At 40.8% G+C, this 12074-nt stretch overlaps 1 protein-coding gene across 1 annotated transcript in view; it reads left to right on the forward strand.

Moving 5' to 3' along the window:
- Positions 1-12074, forward strand: part of FBN2 (fibrillin 2) — a 279412-nt gene that overhangs the window by 189164 nt on the left and 78174 nt on the right. Inside the window, exons 34-36 of the mRNA XM_006131867.3 lie at positions 3364-3489; positions 8151-8273; positions 10298-10420. Of these exons, the coding sequence (XP_006131929.3) occupies positions 3364-3489; positions 8151-8273; positions 10298-10420 (372 nt within the window). The remainder of the gene's footprint in view (positions 1-3363; positions 3490-8150; positions 8274-10297; positions 10421-12074) is intronic.

Genomic DNA, 12074 nt, shown 5'->3' on the forward strand with positions numbered 1-12074 from the left:
AGCTCAGGGGCCCTCCAGCGGCAACATGTCCTGCCCTCCTTCTATCCCTCACTACTCTGCCTGTTCCCTGGGTTACTTCACATGGGACCCTTGCACCTTCCTGGCCTCTATTCAGGACTGCAGCCTGGCTGGGATCAGGCTGTAGCCACTCTCCCACTTCTCTGAGCATGCCCAGGACCTGGTCAGGGCACAACTACTGTCTGCACTGCTAAGCACATCCTTATATCCAGGGCTGCCCTAGCAAGCCACTTTCTAAGAGCCCTTTCCCCATTAGTTGGGGCTCTATACAGGCTCTCTCCAGCCTGCTTTAACCCCTTTCCTGATGGAGTAGGGCATCTGCCCTACTATCCTAGTGTTCTTGTCTACCCTATCCTCCTCTTCTTTCTCCCTTTTCATTCCCATCAGCCTATGTATTTGCTGCTATTTCCAGTGAACTCGCTAGCCAGGAGCACACACAGCTTCAGCTCCCCATTACATATTCTTTCCCTATTGGCAGGATCTTTAATAACAGGGACTGCCGAGGGCAGCATCTGTTGACCCTCCAGTATGCCATTCTGGGGAGGATTTCTCTCTCTCCATATAAAAAAAAAAATTTCCACCCGCCTCCGCCCTCAGAGGCTGCACCAGGTCCTCTCTGGCATCCAAGCCATCCTCCACCCCCACCCCTAGGCCGAGTCACACTGGGTCCCCTCTACCATCCAAACCCAACCTCCCTCCAGGCCACCTAGCAACACCTCCGCCATCTGTACCGGACATCCACCCAGCACCCTCACTCCTTTTGCCAAGACCCCGCACCTCTAGTCTGCTCCTGCCCCCTCCCCCTTGGCCAGATCCTCTGCCCCCAACCAATCTTGCCCTTTTTCTCTGGCCGGACATCTACCCCCAGAGAGGTGAGGGTTGGCAAGCGTAGTGAGCAGGAGATGCAGCCCTTTATATGATTTTTTTTTTTTAAAGTCAGGTTAGAATTGAAAAATATATCATGCTTGCTCCTTCATATGTGCTAATCGTTGACTTTTAATTTCTATTTTAAGAAATAACTTTTTTCATGTGGTAACTGAAAATAAATGGAAGTGTTGAAGATTATCCTGATTTTATATTTAAACATTGATGAGATTATGTATTTGCATGGTTACAGTTGTGTCAACCTCTCCAGCCATAGTATAGACCTGCATCCACACTTGTTTTCTTTTAAGTACTAGTACTTGTTGATGTATGTTCATTGGCTTCCTTGTGAATACACCTAGAATATACTATAGGGTGGAAAGTAATGCTACTGTATAAAATATTTTTCAGTTAACCTAAATGTAGACTCAAATTTACTTCCATCCTGAATAGACACTGTTATCTTTCTATTTATTTTGGTCAGTGGTTGACTTCGTAAGTGCAGAATAATTTAACTATTCTTTTATGTATTAGATGAGTTATAGTTGATAAATATATGGTTTTAAATCAAAGCATTTCCCCTACTATGTGCGTGTCATTGTAGGTCATTCTCATATATTTTCAAGTTTAGTGTTTCAACATTTTGTTCTCATAATTTTGAGAGCTAAGCATTAATGAATAGAACTACTAAGTCATTTTTACTATCTGTTTACTTAATCTGGATGATCTGAATCATGTTTTTGAGATTATGACTGTATTGTTGAACAACATTCCCATACGAATGAAATATGTATTGTTTTAAATTACGGTAGCAAAATAGTGAAATTATAAAGGCCAGATGTTGAAAGAGCATTTGCAAAAATTAGCGTGCTATGCACAGAAATGATATTTTAATCCCCCAAACACCACTGCTGTTCAGTTTGTATGGTAACTCCTCATTTAACGTTGTCCCCATTAAGGTTGTTTCGTTATATTGCTTATGAAAGCACATGTTCATTTAAAGTTGTGCAGTGCTCCATTGTAACATCGATTGGCTTCCTGCTTTGTTCACTACTTGTGGTATTTTCTGGAAAAGCATTCTATCCTTGGGGATGGGAACCAGGGTGGGCTGGCAGCTCCTCACTTGCTCCCCTAAATTCACTGTAATATACTGTATGCGGTTGGGCAGGTTCCATCAACAGTTCAGGTGCCCAGCTCCCCACTGCCATGTTGCTCCTGCCTTCTGCTTTGGAGCTGCTTGGTGCGGGAGGGATGCTGATGTTAGAATGTCTCCTCTCCACCCGATTGAGTCCTTGAATTCCTTACCCCATCTCCACAAAGCAAGTAATAAACATCTACAGGTTCCCTAGTCTGAAATTACAGAACTACAACACAGTGCCTAAAAGGGCAGTGTATTTAAAGGGGCAGAGTGCATCTGTCTGCCCCCCTTATGCACATGCACACACATGTATATGTGTTTGTCTAACGCATATACACCTTTTGCCACTGTGCAGCCAGCATGTGCTGTCAGAGGAGAAAGCGGTGTGTCCCAGTGGGATACCATGGGTTCATCATCTTGTTTTGTTTCTGCAGGGAAGTGTTTGCAGCCACTTCCAGTAGTCTATTGTTTCCCTTCTCCTGCCTTAGTCCATGCTGCCTCTAGTGTGTGAATCTACATTAACCCCTGAGGGCTCAGCTAAGTGCTAGTTCATCATTTAATAGCAAGGCAAACCCTGGGAAATATTCTAACTTTTGACTCCACCACCTCAACCAAGCTTCACAAACATCACTGCTGTGTACAGTATTAAACTGTTTTGTTTAAAACTTATACTGTATATGTGTATACTGTCTTGCATTTGCTGAAAAAAATCCCTGGAACATAACCCCCACTCCCATTTACATTAATTCGTATAGGAAAATTGAAGTTGTTTAACATCATTCTATTTAAAATAGCATTTTTCAGGAACATAACTATAACATTGAGGCATTACAGTATATGCAGATAGTGTTTGTGTATATATCACTTGCTAACAGCATTAATAGTGCTGAAAAATTGTGGAAAAGTCATGTACATTTATATCAATAGAGATTTCATTTTGAAAAATTGCCTCTAGAAGTGTCGTCTTTAGAAATATTTCATCACTGTATTTATGATACAGGTTTATGACTTCAGAAATAAAATAACCAGCTTACTGTTTGTCAGATTTGCCATTAATCCGTCTGGAAAACTTATGTTAGTTCAGAATTAGATACTGTATGGTAAAATCTATTAATAAAAATGTAAGTGCATGGTCTCCCAAAAGGATAAAATGATACTGGAAACAGTTGTTACCTTTTGTTTTTCTACATTCTTTTATATTCTGTCTTTGAATGGTGTGTCTACTTTGCTTTATATCAACAAATATTTAACAACATTTATTTGGAAGATGAATGGGAAGAATCATACTTTAACGATAAAATGCATCATGGAAATGTCATGGCTACTTACTTCTTCTCCCACAGATATTGATGAATGCGCTGAAAATGTTAATCTGTGTGAGAATGGACAGTGCCTGAATGTCCCTGGTGCATATCGATGTGAGTGTGAGATGGGATTTACTCCAGCTTCAGACAGCAAATCTTGCCAAGGTGAGTTACCAGTATTCTGAGTTTGGATTGGCTGCTATGAAGGAAACCACAAGAAGTGCTGGAAGAACCTCAGCCTGGAAGCAGAACACACAGAAGATGTTTCATATGCTTCTCCAGCAGGGATTATTTTGCAGTAAGAATTATGCTGAAGGTAGCTTTAGTCCCTTATGAAGTTTTCCTGGTCTTGGGCCAAGAAACCTGGAGCAGAGGTTTGGCTCAACATCTTTGATTTCCTTAATCGTTTATCTTGTTTTTGTCTTACTGAATAGTTTGTGGAAAAATTCTGCTGACCTCTTGTCTATTTAATACATTTACACAGGAAATACAAACTATGCTGATCACCACTTTGTTTAATAAATGTATACAGGAAATATGAACTGTGCTGTTCACTACTATGTTTAAATCACAACAATCCTAAAATTTCTCTTTGGACTCTTCCCCCCCCCCCACACACACACCATCACCATCATATGTACTCTGTTGTCTGAGACATAACTTCTAGCTGACAGTGATTCAACTCCTTGTCATTATCTGATGTCATTTCTCAGGCTCTATAACAGAAACGTATGAGGACTGTTTTAGACTGATTTCTGTGTCCTGAGTGTTCCAAAACTTCTAAAGTCTAGTATTTAAAACCAAAAATGTTAGTGAAAACCTCACGATGACTTGGAAAGAGTAAACCTCTTGAAGAGACATTGAAGGCCAGATTTTTAAGAGCATTCTCTAAAATTACACCAAAATTTCACATATATAGACCCCCATGTGTAAGTACATAAATCAGCTTTCCCATTGCTGGAAAACTGCAAAACCTTCTGAAAATGTGTGACTGAGAATCCATTAGTGTAATCCATTGCAGCAGAATTGTCAAAACACTTAGATTTTTGCTTAGCACCCCAATCCTCCACCTGACCCCAACACTCTCCAGCCTGGAGCCCTCCCCCCGAGCCAGCATCCTCTTCTCCACATCCTTCTGTGTCCAAATTCCCTCCCAGAGCTTACACCTTTCACCCCTTCCTAGTGCTTTTTTGGTGAGCCACAATAGCAGTGGAGACAATGTGAAGAACCGGAGCAAAGTTGTACCAGCACTTATTTTTACCCAGCGCAGTGCGCTTCTCCCCTCCCCCCCCAAACAACAACTTTGTCCCGGTTCTTCACACTGTCTCCACTGCTATTGTGGCTCTTCGTCTGCCAACCCTGCTCTAGAGGTCCTTATGTCTATATACATTATTTATGCAGTTTTTGGCTTAAGTTACATTTATTTAGACTCTCAATATTGATTATATTAGAAAAATGATGGATAATGTACTTCTTTACTAGATGCTGATTAATTTTTTGCTTGTGATTTGTAGCAAGCTCTATTCAGATGAAAATTCAAATAAAATAAAAAACTCAAAACAGAATTCTAATAGTTTTAATGTAATAAAACAATATTAAATGTGCCACTTATGTAAGCAAAAGGTTTATCAAGTATTTTTATTATAAAATCTGATTGTTTAACCAATTGAAGTATTATTTGTAATTAGTGAATTGAGTTGGTTGTTTTCTGATCACCATGTCCTTTTGAGATTTTTCAAACTAGCTAGTACATTTCACCTTCTCACACATCATTTTTATTAATAGAGTTGAAGAGGAAAAGAAATATTTTCCTGCTTTTACAACTTCTAATTTATTCACTTTTAATTAATTATTTGTATACACTGAAATGAAGAAAATATTCTTTCTGCACCTGCACAAGAAGTTACTTCTGTCAAAAGCTTGTTTAATACATCAGATGATTCTGGTGCCACATGTTGAGCAAGTGACTTCCACCAGTTCTGTCATTTAACTTTTTTTAGCACTTGGCAGCAAATATTATCTTTGTATGCAGTTTAAATTATTTTAGTATATTATTCGGAGGTTGGGCATTAAAATAGGGTTGTCGATTTCAACTTTAATTTTAAATAGGTATATTTTAAAATACAGTAAAACTCCAATTGTCCGGCATCCAGTGGTCTGGCACTCCTGATAGTCCGGGACCAACTGGGTCCCGGAAGTGTTCCGGCCAGCCGGACAATTGGAGCTGCTCTGCAGGGGCTGACTTGGGGAAGCCCTGGGGTAGAGCAGCTGGAGTGCTGCCAGGTTGGTCCCGCAGCGCCGCTCAGGTGAGGGGCGGCACTACAGGACTAACCGGCAGCATCCCAGTTGTTCTGCCGCTGGCTTCCCCAAGTCCGCTGCTGCTGAAACTGACCAGCAGTGGGCTTGGGGAAGCTGGGGGCAGAGCAGCTTGGTTGCTGCTGGGTTGGTCCTGCAGCACCGCCCTCTCCCACGCTGTGCAGTTCCCCGCCAACCCCTCATAACCCCCCTTCTGGTACTCCGTTTTAGCTGATAATCTGGCACCCCCTAGGTCCTAAAGGTGCCGGATTATGAGAAGTTTACTGTGTAAACCAGTATTTAATTTAAACTAACATCATTTTACATTTTTTTAAAGGTCAGTTTTTAGTCTGATTTAATAATATATGGCGATATACCTATCTTTTAGAACTGGAAAGGGACCTTGAGAAATCATCGAGTCCAGTTCCCTGCCCGACCAAATACTATCCCTGACAAATTTGCCCCAGATCCCTAAATGGGCCCCCTCAAGGACTGAGCTCACAAGCAGGCCAATGCTCAAACCACTAAGCTATCCCGCTGCCATATATGCAGATATATTAAAACATTGTTAACTTGCTTTAATTTGCCTTCTCTATTCTCCACATGTTTATGCAACTAGATGGAGTCTATGTCCATGTTTCCAGTTTGCCCTTAGAGGGTGTTTACCTGGTAGCTAGATACCCATGATTGTCCCATGCCAACTGACTCAGGCTTGCAAGTCTAAGGCAGAGGAATGTTTCCTTGCTGCATAAACTTCTGGTCTCTCTCTGGAGCCTGTGAGATGACAGAGTCCCAAAGTTTGGGCTCCAGGCTAAGCCCAGAAATCTATGCAGCAGTGAAACTGCCCCACAGCCTGAACCTCATAAACCTGAATCTGCTGGCATGAGCCAGCTGTCCTGTCTAGCTTCTGTGTAGGCATATCCAGAGTGTCTCCGGCAAGGTGGGAATACTATAGGTATGTCAACATAGCAGCTAAGGAGTGGCCAGCTTACTGCTGTCTATTTGATGTTGTCAAGGGTGTTTCCCACTCTGACACGACAAATGCAGAAGTGGGGGCCCACAAGAGCACCCCAAAACCTTGTCTCTACAGGTTTTTGGTACAAAAACTTACCCCCAAAATCCTAAAATACGGACTTTGGGGAATCCGCTGCACCACCCAAGTAATTCCAAGAAAAACCAGGGAAGAGATCACTTGGGAAATCTCCTTCCTAAGGTAAAACTCTCCCCTGTCCCAACATCCGTTTTTCTTGGCGTTGGGAAAAACAGAGGAGACCCACAGACAGACCTTCCAGGACAGTTGCAAGCATAGTAAAGTGGCTAGATGGGAAGAGCCACCAGATGATATACTCCAGGGAAATCCCTGGGCTAACACTTTAGTGACAAAAGGGGGGGGGGGGGAGAGACACATTTAACAGCTCAGACATTATTCCCAAACTAGGAAAACAATAAAACCTGATGGACTAGCTAAATTTTCCCCTACTTATACATTGTACAAAGTCTGTTCTTGGAGAGAGAAGTGTTTTCCATCTCCCTTAATACCTGGAAGAAACTGCTCTCCTTTTCAGATAAACGGGGGAAAGATTAAAGACTCCTATGTCCCAGTTTGAAATTCCTACCTGCATTGTTATTGGCTGATCAGATACCCGGCTATGGATAGAGTTAACCCCTTAGTCACGAGGTGCTGGTCAGCACTTCTAATTATGACAGGTATACTTTGCATTCTTTGAGGGGGAGCTTGGTGAATCTTACAAGTATCTGTACCTACATGCTGGAAACTAGGAGCATGGCAAATGATCATTCCCTATAATTTCATTTGTTTAATGATGTGATTGTCTTCTTTCTTTGTACATTTTAAAAGAGTCATTTAATCTTATTTTGATTTTTAAATCTTTCTTTTGCATTGCAAATCCAGGAAATTCATTCATAATAGCAAAGCTTTTCTTGCCAAATAGATATACATTCATTTTACATTTGAAGATGACTCATCACAAATATGGCAGGAATAAGTGAAGAGGGGTAGCTCTGTTAATCTGAACTGAAAAAATTTTAAAAATAATGAATAGTCTTGCACGGTGCATTTTTTGGCAGCACTCACCGCTTTCCTTCGGCACAGCCCCTAGCTGGCCCTGGGAGCACTCATGCTGCGCCATATAGAAGCTTGCTTGGGACACATGACAAGCACAAGCAACCCTACTTCCCGCACCCCCCCTTTTTTTTCTTAATACAAAAAAAGCACTGGTCTTGCACCACCTTAGAGACTAACACAAATGTAGATGATGCCATGAGCTTTCGTGGGCACAACCCACTTCTTTCATCTGAAGAGGTGTCTTTAAAGCTACTTTTCAAAAATCCCTATGTTTAACTTTCTGAACAGAAATAATTAAAGTATACAAATAGTGTGACAGCTTTTAAATAAATTGTATTGCTGTTTGTTTGTTTTGGGGGGGCGTGTTGAGTGTTTTTAGTTCTGAAGATACTGGCCACTGCTATTATGATGAGCTGTAACTAATTGCTCTTGCTCTATTTCTCAGATATTGATGAATGCACTTTCCAGAACATTTGTGTTTTTGGTACTTGCAATAACTTACCAGGCATGTTTCACTGTATCTGCGATGATGGCTATGAACTGGATAGAACTGGAGGAAACTGTACAGGTATATCCAATTCTATATAGAAATGTGGCAAGTCTTTCAAAGGGATGTTTAATATACCAATTTATGTAATTTTTCCATTCACCCAATGCATGAACATTGTAAAATCAGTTGATGACTAAATGGGTATGTTTTAAACTATTTTTAATGTTTTAACTAAGTGACGATTAGAAGATTCAAGCTCAAAGAATAATGTTTAAGAAAACCAAGTACCAAAAAAAGGTTTTCTCCAAGCTTTCATCTGTATTTCAAACTTGTAGTTATCCTTCCTTTAACCTACATATACGTTCAAAACAGATTTTTTTTTTGTGTGTGAGCGTATAGGTGTAAACATTCATATGTGTTTCTGTGTGCATACACGTGCATTTTTAATAAGAACAGAATCTGAATATGGTAGTTTGTAAGTACCATATAAATTAATTAATATACTAGCTCAGTGTTTCCCAAACTTTTTGGCATCATGCCCCCTTTTCGATTTTTGAGAAACCCTCACACCCTCTCCCCCAAAAATAGCAGCAAAACTTGTTGAGGAAAAAAAAGCCCTTTTAAGGGCAGAGCAGGCATTACCCTTTTAAGGTGGCCATTTTTAAGTCTGCCTCAGCCAGTCTGAGTGGATGGATGGACCGGGCTCTTTCTTGGGGAGGGGGAGGAGCTGGGTCATCTCCCAACTCCCCCCTCCCCGGAATTTCTTCACCCCCCTCCCCAGTTTGGGAACCCATGTAAACTAGCTGAATTATTATAAAAATTCACAAAATACCTCTGGGAAAATCTGCCCTGGGCTGGGTTGTTTCAGCAAGCCTTCTTTCAGTCTAATACTTATTCTCTGTCTTTTAAGTGACACATCACCATGTCCCCTCCCTACTGGCTGGGAGAGACTTGCTGCTGTGTCCTCAGCAGGGAGCTCTCTCCCAGCTAGGTGCACAGAGCCCTGAGCCCCTTGGTGGGCGGGGCTCATTAAGCAGCTGCAGGGCCTTGCTACTGCACAGCTTATAGGGAGCCTTGGCTATGTCTACACTTGCAGCTTCTTGCGCCAGAAATATGCAAATGAGGCTGTGTGGAATATCACCGAGCCTCATTTGCATACCTAATAATCGGCGTAATGGCATTGCGCAAGAGGGGTTTTCTTGTACAAGAAGGGGCAGTGTAGACAGCTCCTTCTGACGCAAGAGCCTCTTCTGCAAAAATGGGTGCTCATTAGATATGCAAATGAGGCTCAGCGATATGCCATGCTTAGCCTCATTTGCATATTTCTGGTGCAAGAAGCTGCGAGTGTAGACATAGCCCTGGAGTATTAGATATCCTATACCTTTATATCCAGTCTCTAATTAACCAGGTCTGCTGGTTAATTAAATAATGCGCTATGCTTTGCTTCTCCTATTGGACAAAGTGCTATACAGCAGAGCTCTGAAGTAGGAATGGGATCCAGTGGTGCAAAAAAACAAACAAAAAACCCTGTAGTTATTTGCAGTAAAACACTTTAAAATGTTAATACTTAAATGTAAGTGTTTAAAAAGAGATGTGATGTCTATTATAAGAAGTTAAAGCATTTTACATTGTTTAAGAAAGATTTGTTTTATTCTTTTAGTTGTAAAAATTTGTGACTAAATTCCATTTATGTATTAACTGACCATTTCTGGATTTTGGTATGTAGCCTGGGGGGAATCTCTCTTTTGTGGAGTCTAAGGTTTTTGCAGGTGGGAGTGGGATGAAAATGCAAGAAACAATGCAGGAGCAGGGGGAGCAAGATTGAAAAACAGTCCTGTGAAAGACTCTACTGAATAGGGCTATATGGTATTTTTGTTAAATTATAAACTAGACAAAAGTAATGTTTTTATTAAAAGTGCAAGAGTAGAAACTGTTCCTGAGTGTTTCATGAATTGTAATTTCTTCTGCATCAGGTAAAAAGAAGAGGGTTATCTTTCTCTCTCTAATTTGAATAATTGCTTATATAGTTCCCCTGAAAATACAAAGTGATTCCTGTTTTCCATTAAATGAACAGATTTACAAATGTAGCTTTCCCATTTTAGATATTGATGAATGTGCTGATCCCATTAACTGTGTTAATGGTATCTGTGTGAATACTCCTGGGAGGTATGAGTGCAACTGCCCACCAGATTTCCAGCTGAACCCAACTGGAGTAGGTTGTGTGGGTAAGTGAATATTATTTCAAGTAAGTATGAACCATAGATAACAGATCCAGAGGCCTCTCATACTGATACTAGGCCATTGGTAAAGATAGAAAGCCAAAGTTGGCCTTATTTAGCTGGTTAATTAACCAGCAGATCCTGTTTAAAATCAATGAGAGCAGATTTTGGTACAGAAAATATGAATCTCCTAAATATAGATTTACCAGTTATAAATACTATAAACATTATCAGTTTTCTTAATACATTTTATGCATGCACCTAAATGTTTATTTTTTGTATTATTGATTCCATTTTCTGGATGGACCCATGTTACTGATTTTAGTAATTGAGTTTTAAATCCAAGAGCTCTTGTGGGGCTGACGTACACTTCCTCTGAAGTGCATTATCAGGACATGGTTCACTTATGTGGTTAAGCTTATATCTGAATTAGAACTATATGCAGTAGCCATTTGGAGTGAAGCAACCTGTGAAAGATGCACTTCAATGCAGTTGATGTAATTCCTTCTGGTTTACTCTGGCTTAAAGTAAGTTTACATTTACTTGTCCCTTTGTAACAAGATATAGCAAGATAGTCCTGTGGCTCCAGTACTTACTGGAAGTTGAGCAAGGTAGGTGCTTGTTTAATGATGGCACCAAAGACCTCTTCAGTTTGCTTTCTGCTGATTCTTGGAGGGTTTTTTAAAGCATTAGTATCTGTAGTCATTTTTAAAATGATGATATTTGCTATTGGTTTAAGTCAAGGAAATAAACCTGATTAAAATTTAAGAAATGTAAAGTTCCATCAGAATGGATTCTGTTGCTTAGCTCTTCCCTTATTCTGCTTTTCCCTGTAAAATTCAAAGGGGTTCACTGACATTGCTCACCAGGACCAAGTTCTGCTCCACACCTTGGGCCACCAGCAAGATGGCAGCTCAGCTTATCCCAAACAATTTATTTTACAGTTCCAGGCTGTGATTTTCAAATGCAACTAAGAGTGTTAGGTACCCAACTCCCTTGGAATTTCAGTCAGATTTGGGTGTTTGACTCTAGTAGGTTATTTTTGAAAATCCAAGACTCAATTTTTTACTCTCTTTAGCCTTTGCAGTTAATTTCTATGACTAGTTTCCCTTTCCATTGTATGAACTGAGGACTCTCAGGAGCACTGAGATTCTAATCTGGGTCTTCCAGGCTCCTTCAGCCATACACAGTGGCAGATTAGGTCCTGCAAGTGGTGAAGCAAAGCTTTCTATAAGACAGTTTTTTAAAAGCTTCTGAGTCCTGCCCTGCCTGTCACCACCTCAGTCTGCCAGAACATATATGGCCATGAGTTGGATCTGCATTTTGGGGCTCAGCCCTCCTCTGGGCCACAGCTCTGGCATGGGGAACCTTGAGCAAGAGGTCCAGGATTCATCCAGAAACATTTTCGAAAGGTAGTAGATCCTATACAGACTGTTCAGAAGTAATTCCAGAGTTCCCTGCAAACCCCTCTCCCCCCAAAATACAGAACCCAATACCCCCCCTCCTGAATAACTAACTTGTAACTTTAAAGAACAAATGGGAGAAAAGTCAAGAGTTAAATCTTTTACTTTCCCCCTCTGAGGAAATGTTTGCTGTGCCTTTTCTCCTGCATAACAACCTTTTCCCAGTATTTTCTGTCAGGCTCACTGCCTCTTCCCCA

This window comes from Pelodiscus sinensis, chromosome 6 (assembly GCF_052426305.1).
Source record: "Pelodiscus sinensis isolate ZL-2025 chromosome 6, ASM5242630v1, whole genome shotgun sequence".
Taxonomy (NCBI): Eukaryota; Metazoa; Chordata; order Testudines; family Trionychidae; genus Pelodiscus; species Pelodiscus sinensis.